Source organism: Macrobrachium nipponense, chromosome 8, assembly GCF_015104395.2.
Source record: "Macrobrachium nipponense isolate FS-2020 chromosome 8, ASM1510439v2, whole genome shotgun sequence".
Taxonomy (NCBI): domain Eukaryota; kingdom Metazoa; phylum Arthropoda; class Malacostraca; order Decapoda; family Palaemonidae; genus Macrobrachium; species Macrobrachium nipponense.
In genome coordinates, this window is record NC_087203.1 from 44,862,853 (window position 1) to 44,879,518 (window position 16,666).

Consider the following 16,666-nt stretch of genomic DNA (forward strand, 5'->3'; position numbering starts at 1 on the left):
GTAGGATCCCACGTTGGGGACTGCGCTACCAGGGGGGACCTTCGGGTCCTACCTGACGTAAGCCCCGGTCGTTGAGGAGGGATCCTGCCCCATTCTCGATTTCTACGGGAATCGAGAGGACCACCAGCCGATATCGTTTGACGAATTCGGTGGGGGTTTCGCAGACTGCTTAGAATTCTACGGAATTTCTAGCGCATTCAGAGTGTTAGAGTTTCTTACGATCTCCAAACACTTAGGCGAGACCACGGTCCAAAGTGAGCGAGACGAGAATCCCCGATATGTTACACGATAATCGGGAACCTCGCCTATGCTCGAATTCCTGGAATTTCTAGCATTAGGAAGAAGACTGCTGCTGAAAGAAGACTATCTCACAGTAGGCGACCAACCTGGAATAGAGAAGAACGGACGGGAATATCCAGTTTGGCTGGAACTATCGTCTTATAGTTCTGTTCACCATTGAAGCTTTCCTTCGAGGAAGACTTCTCCTTCACTCTCTTTAATAGAGAACGAAGGTGGTCGATCTCCAATCCTTATTTTGTTTTCTTGAGGAAAGAATTTAGGATGGAGATCGTTGTTCAGAATCCTACAAATATACTACGTATATTAACCTCGCGACATGATTCTGCTAAGCAGTTGAATGGTCCGAGGGGTAGGCGCATATCCTGGTTATTCTACGGATTGCGACTTAGACGAAAAGTATTCTAATTGAACTGCAACCCGGGTTGCCTGCAACCTCCCAGGAGTTTCCAGTTTCAATTTTATATACTTATGGTGTTGTCACAACAACACCATTTAAGCTTTTATATTTACCGAAATTCGTTTCGCTTAAATATAATTGCTCGAGCATATCTTTTATGCTCGGTGGTTCTAGCCGAACGCATTCCTTCGTGGAAAGGATTACTTGGCAACTCAGGATGACGAGTCAGCGACAGCTACTGCGTATTGAATTGCCCGAGGCATTTCAGTATCAGCTGCCGCTTTGAGATAGACGGTTGTTTATGTCTTTCTCACCTGCTTTGATTGAATAACAACCGTATCTCTGCCCAACAATCACGGACTTAAGTCTCTGATTAACGGGGATTCTCGCATACATGAATGACCATCTACTGCTGTGAAACGCTAGTATTCATCGTCTTCGGTATTGCGAGAATTTTAAACAGAGATATCTATTCGACTCTCATCTTTCTGTTTACCGCACGGTAACAGAATTCTGTAATAGTCTCTTGCTGCATCGTATCCCGATAATGCGAATGATTTTTGCGGAATCTGAGTTTGTCCTCAAAATATCTTGTATTCGGAGGTGTACAATTGTTCATTGTTCACCCCGGATTAGCAGATGTATTGAAAGACATCGCCTACTCCCACACCTGCCAGCTCTACTTCCAAACGTTCAGCCCATGAGAAGCAGTTCTTCAAGCGGCTCTCCCCTGTGTTTCATTACTGAAGAACGCCCCGCTTTCATTGCACAACGGACAGCAATGAAATGGCGGTTAGCGTTTTCAGTCATTTGTAAGCACAGGTTTAGAATCTTGAGATTCCTTCTCTCGATTCAGCTGGAAGACGTAGGTTGCATTCATTGCCTACCTTCGTCTTCAACGTCACATAGTGTTGTTTCTCCTTAAGCTGAGATTCAACGTCTATGAGATTTTCTTGCCATCAGGGACCTCGGTCTTTTGAAGGCAATTGACTTTCGCCTTTTGAGCTTATGCATTAAGAGAATCATCGCCGCGCCGTCCGGCATCGGTGACTAACAAATATTTTATTTGTTTGGTCTCTCAGCATAACTCTTTAAAGGGCGAAGGTCACGTGACTTACCCGGATGCTTGGACAACTTGCCTCTACTGATTCCGAACCAGTCAGTCGGCAGCTGTCAGAGCGCCCGAGTCAGTTACGAACTATGCTGTGGACTTAGTTCGGTTGTTCCAGAGCAATCATTACTTCGTCTTAATAGCTTGTCAGTATGAGTACTGTACATAACCAAAGTCGAGAAGAGGGATAGGTCATACGACTATTCCCTTCTTTTCGTCTTAGGTATCTGCATGACTTCTCTTGAGAAGTCAAGCACAAAGGGATGGGGATTTGTGACGCTCGATTTCGTACCGATCTTCGTAGCGAAGACTCAGAACCCTTCGGTAACTGACGATTGGTTCGAGTCCTTCACAATACCCTCCCTAATGGACTTCACCGCCTCCGATACGAAGGCTATGCTGCTTTGTCCTGTGAAGGTGCGACGGAGCTGTCTGAAGAAACTCGACACCCAGGATGAGTGTGGACGCCTCTTCATCATTCTTTCGCGTTCCGCAAGAACTTCTCCGTGGCGCAGGTAATGAAGGCAGGCGCCTGGTCCAACCGGACCGCATGCACCTCCTTCTACCTTCAGGATATTGCCCACAGTTCCTTGGATCTTTTTCCTTGGGAAACCGTGGTGGTTTGCTCAACACGTTGTGTAGTTAACCCAGACCCTCGCAAGGCTGAACAGCATCGAGTCCTGGTGTGACCGTAAGAATGGATGAGGAATGAGAGTGTGACTGGCTCCTCTTCCCATCTTTTTCTTCCCTCTACCTTTGGGTAGAGGGACACGGTCGTCACCCTGCTGGGTAAGGACGAGATGCAGGTGAGCTACTCAATAGAGCACCATCCTATCTTTCAGTAGGGATAGGAGTAAATATCCACCACTTCCTCCAACAACGGGGGGAGGAAGTGGATGCCAAATTGAGACAAACCCATCATTTTATGATTGTCTCTTGCAAACAGGAACAAGTTCTTGCTTGCTGGTACGAAGAGATACGCTTGCCTCTCTCTTAGTACTTGGCCCAGAGGTCTGACCATTGATCCTGCGGTGCACACCCCGATCAATCGGACAGAGGTTTGGATCCCTCCCTTGCTCTTACGACCAGGGAGGCACTCCAGGGTTGGACGAACACCAGTCTGTTCACCAAAAAGACTCAGATTCCTCCCACCAAGAAGTGAGTCTTCCTATTGTTAAAGGACCGAGGGTTTGTATTACGTATCGGAACAAATGACAATTTGTCGAAAATTGCATTTTTCCTAACTATACAAACCTGAGGTCCTTTAACAATAGGAAGGTAACTAGCGGCAGCTGGGACGGTCGTAAGCTTCGAACAAGGGGAGAACGGTAGTTAACTGCTTGTCCGATCGTGCGCGCGCCCACGCGCCCGAGAGGTGAAGAATCACTTTTGCTTTAGGCCCATGCAAAAAGTTGCAGAGTGAGGGGTGGCATGAGGTGGGACTATATGTAAAGGACCTCAGGTTTGTATAGTTAGGAAAAATGCAATTTTCGACAAATTGTCATATTTTGCATAATTTCTCTGTGACATATTTTGCATCAGTTCTCTGTTTGGGATGCACTATGTGAATATATATTTCTCATAAAGCAAAGATATACCTTTATTTATGCATTTATCACATTCCAAACTTTCGTGATTCAGTTATACATATATTTCTCGTATATCAGTAATGTTTTTGTGTTATGGTAGTAATTTGATACAATAATTATCATCATCATCATCATCAGCCATTGCTAGTCCACTGCAGGACAAAGGCCTCAGACATGTCCTCAAACATACACACATAGTACTAAATAAATTTTGTCCCAAACTTGATATATATAAATCTTCTGTACACATAAGGATTGGATCTTTCAGGCTATTCATTGAATATTGATGGGTCAGACAGAAGTGACCAGTTCTCAGACAAGTCAAAATTATTTGTGTGATCCTTTAGATATGATAAATTCCATATGCCAACAATGGGTTTGATCTGTTTTAATTTGCTACTTTCCTTTGTAATATCCCTTATATTCTGCCAACTATTAATTATATATAATGAGTATTAGATATGTTATATTATCAGTAATAGGAATATCTCTGTGATCTTGTCATAGCAGTTGCAAGTTTTGATGCATTAGCTTTTTTGGCTTCTTCATTTCCATTAACACTTGTGTGGGCAGGAATCTAACAAATTTATATACTATTACCATTTTCATATAATTTGTGAAATGAAAATTTAATTTGTTGTGTGAGGAAATTTTTTGGAATATAATTTTGAAGGGTTTCTAAAGCCCCTCTAGAGTTGCAAAAAGTCACAAACGTAACAATGGTAGATCTTTGATAATTTTAATGGCTGATTCTGTTGTACATTAATCTGCTGTAAAAACAGATCATTGTTAGGCAAGGAAAACTGGTATGTTGTTGGTTTATGTGGCTGCAAATCCCATCTTAACAGAGTTCTGGACCCATCATTGTATATTACTAATGTGAACCTTTAAGTCTTATATGTTTAGTTGGAAGTTGTTCATGGTTTCTGGGATATATGAATAGTTTTTAGATGAATATTTTAAGCTCCAAATCTTGATCAGGTGTAGGATTACTGCCATTTCTTTTTGAATAAATACATTTGATTTACCCAATAATGCTATTGTTTTCACGAGTGAATGCTGTGTAGTAAGGTCTGTAGTTAAGATTGTTAAAAGTATGCTGCCACAGAAATGTTTCATTTTTAGTCATTTTAGATGTTTGATAATCATTTAGCTGTTTTGACTAAAAAATTCTCTTTTGCATCAAATTTAAGTTTAAACTTTCATTCCTCGGATATGAGGGATGTGTGCTGGATCTCTGCTAATGGGGCCATTATGGGAAATGATACTAATAGAGCAGCTATAACCACAGATCAAGTATAGAAACTCCTGTTTGCTTTTATTTTGCATATGAAAAATCCATCTTCATAATGGATGAGTCTTTTTTTTGGGTAATGAATCTGATAGCAAAAAATAAAAACATATCAAACCCATAATTTGGCTGTGCCATTCTTCATATCAAAAGAGTGCCACGTTAAGGGAGCCTTATATAAGTTGGAGTTAGGGATATTTGTTGAATAGCCACCTGCTCATTGGTGTGGGTGAAAACCTAATAATTTCTAGAATACATAGTGATTATAGTACGGGGAGTATCAGTATGTATGTGTTAAGATTTTGCTTGCTGTAGAAAGAATAAGATTTTTTTTTTATTAACACCATAACCAAAAATTTTCTTGGGTACTAATGACCCATTTTATATGAAACAGGAGGAAGTTGAAAAGCATGATAAATGTGAGGGTAGCCATGGGGAACCAGCAAAAGTTAGTTCTTCATCTGAATTCTTCAAGAGTCTGCCCTCTATACCCAGAGGTCGTTCACGAAGAAATTTTCCTGTAAATTCTGAACAGACAGTTGATCAGGTAATGTAGCTTTGAAATCAAGTAATAAGGACTTACTGTATTGATTAAAATGTCTTGTGATTGATATCTGCTAAAGAATGTGAAAAAATTAGATACCATTCTCTCAGAGATTATTTGGGATTTGTTCAAATGTATATTTTTTTTAGAGAAATCATATAAGTTTTTAACATATTTAGCACACTTTTGATGGCATTTTCTTTAATTTTATTGAATACATTTTTTCTGAAATGCTCACTGACAATATGTCTAATGTTTCAGAGCCAAAAGGAATCTTGCCGCTCAAGTTCTCGATATGAATATTTTAAAAGCTGGTCACATTCGCACAGGCTTCGCCACACAAAATCCCTTTCTTCAGTGGTTGAGGGGAGTGATCGTAAAGTAAGTATTTTCTTCATTGAAGTGAACGTAATAAGTAAAGTACTCAGGAATTCTTTGCATATTAAGTTCTTGCCGTGATTGTACCTAACTCTGTTTTTGTACTTTGCATATAGTATGCTTTGTTTAATTGTGTATTAGCAATTTATTTTCCCTTAAGGGTATAAGGGTATGTAATAAATGTCTTCTATAGTAAAGATTGATGATGCAGCCCAAAGAGAAACAAGTGCAAAGAATTTTGCCAGATATTCATGATTTTTTTTGTCTGTAGGGACACTTAAAGGATGTTACCATCACTGTAGTAATAGCTAAGAATTCATTATGAATTTTAATGCCTCCAATAATTTTGATATTAAGAAAGTGTTGTAACTTCCCGTATAATAATTTTTTTTTAGTTTTGTGGTGCAACTGTAAATGTCTTTTGCGTATTATTGCAGACTGAAGTTAAGCCTTTAGAAGAACAGTACCCAAGGGATGTTATATTCACAGCCATTCAAGAACATAAATCTGAAGGAGAAAATGAACTGACCCTTCACACTGGAGATAAAGTTGCTGTTTTAAAAAAGAAAGACCCAATGGGAGGGGAAGAGCGATGGGTTGTTGATAATGGAGGTAAGGGATTGGGTTGAACCTTTCAGGTACTTGTATTTGGTCATTCCATCTTTAAAGGCCTTGTTTTGTACAGTGGATCCAAGTTACACCAAAATGATGTGATCAAGAAGGAAAGGAGCCCAACTTAGCAGTCCCAGGCATCTTTCTAAATACATGTCTGTGATTTATCACTTGAGAGGAATTTAGCCTTTTCATAATTGAAGACATTTTTTTTATATTTACAGTGTCTGTGGTTTGAATTGTTCTGTTTTTATTTTAGAATACAGTATTTGTTTTCTTTGCACAGCCAGTAAAGCTATTTGTGTGATACCTTCATCTCCTTTTTTTTTTTTTTTTTTTTTTGTTTCTTTATGGTAAGTAGTTTTGGTTTCTTGGGGGTATTTTCTTGTTTAGGGTATTTTCTTGCCCAGGGTTACTTAATAAGTTTTAATTTTGATCCATTAAATGCTCTATTCCTTAGTGTTATGGGACTTTGTGAAGGGGAACTTTAATTGTTCATGATGAGCAGGCAGGAATTTTATTATTAACAATTTTATATCAACAAGTGATATTTTATATCAAGTGATTTTTTGAAAACAAAAACATTTGTCATACCCTCCTTCCATTCCTGCTTTGTTGTGGGAGCCATGGAAGAATGAGTCAAAGATGAGCTTTTTGGAGGATGTTTGGTCATATGCTGTTGAGCTCCTCCCCTTTTTTATCTGAGTGTTGGTGTAGCTAGGATCTGTTTGTGTGGGAATTAGGCATTTTATGATTAAAGGATTCATATGAAAAACTTCTATGTTCCTACAGAAGTACAAACCATTGCCTTTTGAACAGTAGCATTCCTCAGTGTGAACTGGGATTATTAGTTAAAAGTTAGTGATAAGGTAGTTAACTGGTGATTAAGGGGGATGAGCGAAAGAAGACCCCAACTCACCTGCTGTGACCCAGCTCTTTTTATTTTGCCACTGTTTAGTGTTGATGTCTCATGTGGCCAAGTTGAAACCTTGTGGGTGTAGGTTTTGCAATCCTGTATCCCCCAGCGAGGTGTGTGTGTATGTGTGTATGTGAAATGGTCACCTTTTCAGTTTGAGAGCATGATCAAGAGGTTCCCTCACATCCTCAGGAAGGAACATAATCCTGCTGACACCATTAAATGCTTTTGGTTCCTTTTTCCTGAGATGTGATAAAATAAAAAATTCTTGGGTGAAACAGAAAACTAATTAGATTTCTTTTTTGTAGTGATATAAAACAAGATTAGCTCTCATTTTTTAAAAATTAAAGAGTATGTACTCCCTTCCTATTCCTCCTTGATCCGTCAGCTTGTGCTGCCCCCTCTAGTGGTCTAGAAAGAGTGTGTGTAAGGTGAGTGGCCCCATGCTCTCTATTCTAGTAATGAGTTTCACAAGCTGGGCTTTCCCCTGATGACCTCCACTTGTGCATGTGTTTTTCCATTACCTACAATTGCTGATCACCCCTCTGTTCCCATAATGCCATTCACTGAGCACCTAGCTAAGATGTGGCCATCCTTGGTATCCCAGTGAGTCCATTATTTGCAGTGTTTCTTGACCACTTCATTTTGGCAAAGGTGCAAGGGATTTTGGAGAGAGCTGCACTAGAAATCTAGAATGACCAATCTCCATGTTTTTACAGTCACCTCTTGCTTTTGAAGAAAATTGGCAACTGGAGATTAGTCCTTCATCTCACATCATTGAATGGATTTGTTCTTCAGTTAAGATGGAAATGTCAAGTTCTGTTGGATTTCAACAGAGAAGGCGACTTCATGATCTCTGAGGATCTGGAGCTTACATATTTCAAAGTACTACTTTATCAATCCTTCAGGAAGTATCTCCACTCTGTCTGCATTTGCCCTGTATACTTTATTAGTTCAAAGCTCTGTCCATTATGATTGTTTTTTGGATGTTATGCACTTACATAATTTTATTTGAAAAACTGGCAGCTGTACAAATTTCATGTTTTGCATTAATATGAACAATTATGTAAGCATAGTTATCTTAAAACATGCTAATTACAGTAGTGTTACTTTTTTAACACTGAATTATTTCTTTTTCAGAGAAGATTGGCATGGTTAGAAAAGTATGCTTACAGCAGGCAGAAGCTCACACAGATGAAGGTGAAAGATTAAATGTTGATTGTGAAATAGGCCCCTCATCAGTAATTCAGTTTCTTACTAATAGTCCAAAAGGCATTTCCCACAATTACACACACAATGAGAACAATTATCATGAGCCCTCTCATACTCAAGTGCCTCCAACTTTACAGCAGCAACCTACCAATCAAGTAGAAAATGGTCCATATATATCTCACAACTACTCTAACCTTGAAGAGAATTTTACTGATTCTTCAGAGGAATGGCGTGAAGATGGTAGTGCAGAAGAAAGTAATCAGCATGTTGCTCAAGCTGTGCAAGGTCAAAATACAGGGATAGTACAGATAGACAATCAAACTTGTTCTGTCCCTTCTCAAGTAAGTAATAGTCATGAAATTTTAATTACCTTTTTATATTTCCTTTCCTGTTAAATTGTGTTATAACGCTAGATGTCTTCAGTGATGTTTTAGTGTGTACTAATTCTGTTGTAGACCTTTACGAACCTAACACTGAGATGTGAAAAGCACCAGATTAATAACAATTCTGAAATATGAAGGAATTACTTCTAAACATTTGTTAATCAGTCCACCATAAAAATATTGGCATCTGCTGATTTATAGTGGTTAGAAACTGGAAACCATGTTGTCAGTCAAAATTGTCATAATTCTATTCAGTACGGCTGTGGTATACACTAGGTATCCAGTACCATATATAACACTGTTAATAGCAAACCTACTGACAACATTTTAATTGTCTCCTTAACAGTAGGTTTGCTTTAATGAAACTTTTGTAACATGTATATACCTGTCCTTATAACTTGAAAACATTAAAATTTATTTACTGAAAATTAAAATTGATTCAAAGTACAGTGCAGTATGTTCATTTATTGTAGCAGATGACTAGTCTATGAGCTGCTTTTTTGTTTTACATAGAACTTGACATTAAACAGTCAGTCCATTGATGAATGTATTTGGGTAAAATACAGTACAATATGGGTAGAAAAACTTCATACAGCAATATATATTAGACAAAGTATATTACCAATGGAAAATTGTGAAATAGAATTACTTACATATAAAATATATTTATTACTAAAGATAATAATGTTCAACATAACTTTCCAAGTACTACATACCATCAATTTGAATAGTAAACTAGGGACATTCAGAAGAAATAGGCGATATTGCAGGAGTTTACATTAATCATATTTATCTATAAGGTTCAGGCCTTTGCCAATTTTTGGTTACCAGAAACCTTTATATCCTTAGAATAAAATGTATGTAGTGCTATCCTAGTCATACGTAATATGATGCTTCCTTTAATCATTAGAGTACAATGCAATCCTCTTTCTTTGTCTTCTACAGTAACGATTAGTGATTGTCAGTCTGTATATAGGTTAATGCTGGGTTATCTTATTTCAGCAGTATGTGGTTTTGTACAATTTTACTGCTGCAGATTCTTCCCAGTTGACTATACAGAAAGGCCAAGTTGTTGTTGGTATACATACTGAATATGAAGATTGGTGGTATGTAAAAGATGACTATGGCTATCAGGGATATGTCCCAGCCTCATACCTCATCCAGCAGAGGTAAGCTCAAATTGTAAAATCTGTTTCTGGCTGTCTGCTGATTAATTCTGCTGTCTGTATTTGAATAATTTTCATGTCTTTTTTTTTCATTTATCATTTACCTCTAGATAAGTTTTGTATTGTATGGTATTCTTTTTTCATTAATCGTTGATAGCTAGTGTTTTTTCTGAATGACCATTTCAGTGTAAGGAAGGCAGATAGGTACCAATGTTTGTAGCATTGCATCACATATTGAACTTGCCTATTGATACCGTCATGGTATATTGAGTTAAAATTTGTTCCCACAAGTACACAAACCTTTGTGTTTTATAATAGGAGAGAGATATTCTTCAGCACAGTATACAAACCATTTTGTTTTATAATAGATATTCTTCAGCACAGCTGGTATGGTCAATGAACTTGAAAACAGGGTGGTAAAGGGGTTGAGTGGATGAGTATCTATTGAATACTGACTACTATCTACTTTTCCTTCAGCTGCCATACATTGTGAACATACTTCCATGTGTCTCTCCATTTGTTGGATTGTATGAATAGCTTGCCACTTTTTTTTATTAGATTTTTTTATTACTGCATACTATTTTTTTTTACTTCATATTCTTTGTTGCTCAATTTTTTGCATTGTTTACTCTTCCTTCCTTTGAAAAAGAATAATGAAAAAAAAACTTTACCAACACAGGTGTGAGGGAATAGGGTTTTTATGGTGGTTTCCTCATGGCCCCCTTATTTATACTCACCTAAGTATGTATATGCATTGGTCTTTTTGCATGGACAAATGTTTTACAATCTTTCCCATTACATATGTGCATGGTTTCTTCCAAGTGAAAAGTTGGGAGTTTGGTAAGAGGAGGAAGGAAGACAGGTGTATGATCTCCAGACTGTGTGTGTTCTAGCAAGAGGACAATTTATTCCTCACACTTTACTTTGGGGAGAGGGTGGAAGGGCACTGAGGGTAGCCAATGCCTCCTCTTTTTAGCTTGCATGTGCTCTGGAGATTGGTCACAGTCTGGTGCTCATGCACTGCAATTCTTTTTTGAGGTAACACACAAGATATGCCACTCTGTTAGCTTTTAAGTTTTTTTGGTGTTTATGACCATGAGGGACACAGGAAGAAAGAAATGCAAATGTTCTTACATTATAAATTTTTATTTAGTCATACTGTAGTTTGAGCTTAACATACAGTTGATTAAAAAATCATCTTGTAGACTTTATAATTTATGCACCAGATAGGTTTTCATGAACATACTGGCAATATGTAATAAAAACTCAAAAGAAAAAATCATGGCCCCTTTTGCATTCCCATTATCTGATACTAGTGAAGCAAAAACAAAAAGAACACTGACTACTGTGAAACAATAGCTGTAAAGACAAACAAACAAACATAACAAGTCTCATTTCAATACCAAATGAATAGCATTTTCAACACGTGGAATATCCCTTTTTATTTCCGATTTCCAAACATAGCGACATTGTGTGCAATAAAAAAAATCTGATTTTAGCTGTAATTTTTTTTTTCTGCTTTTGGTCATTGGTCATGTGTATATATGAGATGAATACCTTGTAATAACTCTCTAGATAATACTCAGAGCCCCTTTGAACAATAAATACGAAGTAATTAGTAAAATTTAAAAAATTTACAAAGTAACAAGTATTGATGGTAAGCACAAACATTCCTTACATTTATTTCATCAAACTACTATTCTATAAAAACATAACTACTGGATTCTCTCAAGTACAATAATGAAGTAGAATATGATATGGAGAGAGGTTTATCTTATTCACTAAAGACAAGGTCATACTCATTCACGAACCCCACATTTTTCAAGCACCACATTCATGCGCTCAAATAGATCACCAGTCACAATGGGGGTTAAATAAGTTTTAAATGCTGTAACTTACATCCACACAACACAAACATACCTATGGTATCCTCTCTGCTATTTCATCTTGTGTTTCTACAGTTGTAAAGGAATAAGCAACCAGATAATCCTTAGCAGTAACATTTTATTACAATGCTAATAAAGCTTCCAAAGGCATATTGATTGCTTTTGCCTTCACAATTACAGTACTATGAACAAAGAACACAACACATTTTGGTTTCTTTTGTCGTCTTTACGGAAGAATACCTAGATCACAAATTCTTTATCAAAGAAATCCTTTAACCCTAAGTTATTGCCAAGAGCAACATAAAGTGGGTTAAAATTAGAATTTTATTTTTACTTATGCACTATAATGGTATTCTTGGTCTTTTATAATGCAAGGGAGGAAAACCTCAGTTGCTATATAACCTATGGAACCAGTCCAACACAGAACCCATTAGAAATATTCTTATTAATTGATTGATATTGCTATAACTGTTACAATTACAAAACAATTCCCAATCTTCCAATTAAAAATATGAATACAGAACATTGCTCTATATTATAGAAGTATAACATGACCTGGGATTAACGACTTTTTAATACACACATTTGTACATGTTCACCGATATTTACATGACGGGCGATATGTGAAACCTAAGCCAGATATTCGAGCATGCACGCAATCGACAGTATTGCAGTGTTCATGCACAAATTTTGGCTGAACAATATTTGGTTCTATTGCATGGTTTCACAAGAAAATAATACTTAAATTATTTATACATTTGAAAATGAAGATGAATGTTTTGACATAATGACACGGACACAAATACAATGATTGAGGCCCAACTACTTTACAACAAATATATATCTGTAGACTTTCCAACAAGACAACAATTACAAAACTTTCTATACAGTGGCCAAATACTCTGAAACTAATTATTATCATTTGATGTACAATAAATGCACTTATTCTATATACAGTACAATAATAATTTGTGCTTCGTCTGATAAATTGATATGATTTCACTTGACAACAGTAACAGCTTTTGCCAATTCCCTAACAAATTACACATATTTACTTATGCCTTTTTAGACTGGACTCATATTTCTCAGTCTAAAAACTTTTTGCCTTGCAAAAAAACAAATACAAAAAAATTCATAAAAGTAGGGTAAAATATTTGGAAAGAATCTTTTTGAACAAAAAGCACCAGTTAGCCATACAAGAGGAATGGTGTTCAGATTGCAATTCAGTATTGCACAACAAGTCTTTCAACATGTAGTACAAAATTTCCACTCGCCCAATTTCACACAATTCATGCACATATATCTTAAGAAAAATTCCCTTGAAGAGTTACTCTATAAATGTAAGTGCTCAAAATATGGGTAAAAATAGTTATAAAAGAATCTGGTATTCCTCCATAAACAAAAGTTTGCTTGTGCAATTCAATTTCCGAAGATTAAAGTTTTGGACTAGTCTGACTCCCTAAAAGAACTGATTCAGTCAGGAGGGTGTTATGGTCAGACTCAAAATGAGCACCCTCTACAGAATTATGCCATTATTGTACACTTGGGATTCTAGTTTACAGGAGTGTTTCATGTTGGGAAGAAGTTAGATCTTTCCAACCCTGTGCTTCCCTCAATGAGCTACTAGAGTCCAGATTCTGTAGCTTTAAAGGAAGAGGGTTAGTAGAACTAGAGCAATTGACATCAAACTGGGAGTTAGACTTCACCTTCTCTCACATTTTACTTGATTCTACAGCATCCATACCAATTTCATTGGAAGGACGTTCTACATCCCCATTAACATTGACGCTGCCCATTCGCTCAAGTTCTTTCTTACTGAGTTCATATACCAATCCAGCTCCAATACTGTCTCCAAGGACATTAATCATAGTACGGAAGCGATCCCTGAAATGGAAGGTAAATTCAAATATATCAGTAAAGTATTTGAATCATAACTAAAAGTGTTTCATAAAAAAATTTATGTGGAAACTTTGAACAACAGACAAAAATGTCAATTAGTTTTCAAACAATAAATGTTTGTTAAAAAAACTGTTCAAACAAAATTGACAAAGATACCAAAACCAGATTTGTAAAACATCGTCAAGGTAATCTAGTACTTACAATAGCCAATCAACAGCTATGATGAGGGTCATGTCTTCTGGAGGAAGTCCAACAACATCAAGTACCATCACCATTGTCACCAAACCAGCTTGAGGTATACCAGCTGCTCCAATAGCTGCTGCTGTTGCAGTAATACTGTCAAAAAATAAATAAATAAGTAAAATAAAATAAAAAATAAAGAAAATATGTACTACCATGCTGTTAGTAAAATGGTCTTTTATATGCAAAACTTTGTAATGATCAAGAACTTTGCCATCTTGTTTTTTAGAATCAACCACCACATCATTTAGAACAGTTTGACCCCCTAAGAACAAATACAAATAACTTCATTTGCTGTTTATATATGTCACCACAAACAAATTCTTGTTACTTCTATAGTCACTGCCTTTAGTAATGTATATTGAATGGCTAGCAGTGTCTGTTCCCCTCTGTCACAAATTCAGTTGAAGGATTCTTCAGCAGATAGGTATAGTTTCTTGTGGTTTGTGTTTGTTTGTTTGTTTGTTTGTATGGTGTTTTTACACTGCATGGAACCAGTGGTTATTCAGCAACGGAACCAACGGCTTTACGTGACTTCCGAACCACGTCGAGAGTGAACTTCTATCACCAGAAATATACATCTCTCACACCTCAGTGCAATGCCTGAGAATCTTGTGGTTTGGGAGCTCTTGTCACTTCAAAGGTAATGTGCATTACACACCAACTGCTACTGAAAAGAAGCATGTAATGCATCATTACTTTTCATATGTCAAGAACCCAAAACTTGGGAGTTAACTATCTCCTTGTGATATAAACTGGGTGTGCATTTCAGTAATTTTTTATTTTTTTTTTACTGTATAATACCATTTTGGACTGGCCTTTACTCACAGTCTACAAAGCCTAACGTGAAAGACAAGACCTGCAACAGTGCTATTCTAACTTTGCTGATAACCCTTTTGTGAACTTAATTTAAGGACTGGTCATGGCAAAAATGGCTGTCAAAAAGGTGGTAAGGATAAGAGGTTTAATGTGTAGTGTTCAATCATCTCAACTGACAGTGAGGGTGCACGGGTTTGCAGTAGCACACTCAGCACAATGGTTAACCAGACACATTCCAGGATGATGGATGTATGACAGACAAGTTCGGTCACTAGTCAGTGTTAGAGACAATTGGTCTTGACACCTCTATGTTTCAAAGAATTGTATTCCTTCGTAGGGAGAGGCTACTCTGTGTCAGCCATCAAGGGCTATAGAACTGCTCCGCCCGCCTCTTTCCCCACTGGCTATCTCCCATTGCCACCAAAACCTTGTGCTATTAATAAGTGGACTCCAGCTAAGCTCTTGAGAAAATCCCTTCATGTAAGGCAGGTTTGTTAGTCATGAAAAATTCAAATAGATTAAAAATTTCTCATTTTACTTCCAATTTCCCTTTCAGTGCTGAATGACCTGATAGGTCTAGCACGAGGCCTTTGGCGTAAATTTTATATTCCAAGGTCATCATGCAGAAGCAGGATGCAGCCACTAATAATATCTAAGATATTCTCAGATATCAGAGACCTGAAGGTCCTGGATATTCTTGACTCTTGTCACCTTAAGAGGAATAAGTATCTTCTGAGGTGACAACTCCATTACATCGCTAATACCAGTGGGGGATACACCAGCAGAAACCCCCCAAACCTTCATGATTAATACAACTAAAATGATCCGAACATCTGCAGGCTTTACAATGTAGATCCCTGAGGCAGAAACTGACCAATGAAAATATGACATGCCAAAACATCAAATCCTGCCTACCTGCTATAAATACCTGTCCACCTTTTAATTTCATATTCTCTCAATACATGACCACCTGTGTGCATTGAAGCATGAGAGTAAAATAAACAACTAAAGCAGAGTATCTATCCATGTCCTTTTGAAATTTATTATACAATCTACGTGCAGACTCTCTATGAGCTAAATACCATTGAAACACAATTGTTTTTAATAACACTGCCCTAAAAGAGGGACTCCTTCCAAATAATAATAATAAATGTAAAAAGAAGACTGAACCAATGACAAAGGTCAAAGTACTGAATTCACATAAATTTGGTGTAAATACAAGTAGTCCTTGGTTATTGGTGAGGGTTCTGCTGTTCAGATGGCTTGATGATGAGTGAAAATCGCCGATAACTGAAAATTGCCGGCACCAATGACCGTTATGGTGGTGCCTCTATTTGGTATGTATTGGCGCCATAAAACCATATTGCCGATAACCGGGGACTGCCTGTGCATGTAAGCATCCACTGAATGGCTAATACATTCTTACCTGATAGCAACAATTTGTCCAATAGTAAGAGCCATTCCTCTGACTTGCGCAATAAATATAGCAGCAACGGCTTCATAAAGAGCTGTTCCATCCATGTTAATAGTAGCTCCAATTGGAATGACGAAACGTGTAACGCGGGTATCAATGTGGTTCTTTTCTTCAAGACACTGGAATGTCACTGGCAATGTTCCAGAACTGAAAAAAATTTTAGTATTTAATATAGAGTAATTTATTTTACTAGGTCACCTTAAGGGCTACATATAAATTATACACTTGGTGTGCAAGTTTTTTGTAAAGATTATAGTGTTCTAAAATTTTTCTCTCTATATTTGATGATACAGGTATGAACAGCATTTTGAAAATGTAACTGAATCTTTGCAGATTCATGGTACATTTCAAGAATATCTGTGCTGTGTACTATTAGAAAATGAAACTTGACAGTCATTAATTAAATACATACAGTACTTGTGAGCCAAAACAAAGGATATGTGTAGAAA

At 37.1% G+C, this 16,666-nt stretch overlaps 3 protein-coding genes across 19 annotated transcripts in view; 2 read left to right on the plus strand and 1 right to left on the minus strand.

Moving 5' to 3' along the window:
• Nucleotides 1-16,666, plus strand: part of LOC135222732 (uncharacterized) — a 377,836-nt gene that overhangs the window by 81,194 nt on the left and 279,976 nt on the right. The gene's annotated exons all lie outside the window — the stretch shown is intronic.
• The window catches only part of LOC135222730 (dynamin-binding protein-like), a 70,318-nt gene that overhangs the window by 52,624 nt on the left and 1,028 nt on the right, over nucleotides 1-16,666 (plus strand). For 2 of the 3 annotated variants that reach the window (XM_064260942.1, XM_064260944.1), the window contains exons 12-16: nucleotides 5,083-5,235; nucleotides 5,494-5,613; nucleotides 6,048-6,222; nucleotides 8,279-8,691; nucleotides 9,736-9,902. In XM_064260942.1, coding sequence (XP_064117012.1) covers nucleotides 5,083-5,235; nucleotides 5,494-5,613; nucleotides 6,048-6,222; nucleotides 8,279-8,691; nucleotides 9,736-9,902 — 1,028 coding nt within the window. The remainder of the gene's footprint in view (nucleotides 1-5,082; nucleotides 5,236-5,493; nucleotides 5,614-6,047; nucleotides 6,223-8,278; nucleotides 8,692-9,735; nucleotides 9,903-16,666) is intronic. The other variant, XM_064260943.1, reaches the window with a different exon arrangement.
• The window catches only part of LOC135222731 (excitatory amino acid transporter 3-like), a 472,230-nt gene continuing 466,590 nt past the window's right edge, over nucleotides 11,027-16,666 (minus strand). For all 15 annotated transcript variants that reach the window (XM_064260959.1, XM_064260950.1, XM_064260958.1 and 12 more), the window contains 3 exons: nucleotides 16,170-16,364; nucleotides 13,886-14,020; nucleotides 11,027-13,669 (listed from right to left, as the gene is read on the minus strand). In XM_064260959.1, coding sequence (XP_064117029.1) covers nucleotides 13,498-13,669; nucleotides 13,886-14,020; nucleotides 16,170-16,364 — 502 coding nt within the window. In that variant the 3' untranslated portion in view covers nucleotides 11,027-13,497. The remainder of the gene's footprint in view (nucleotides 13,670-13,885; nucleotides 14,021-16,169; nucleotides 16,365-16,666) is intronic.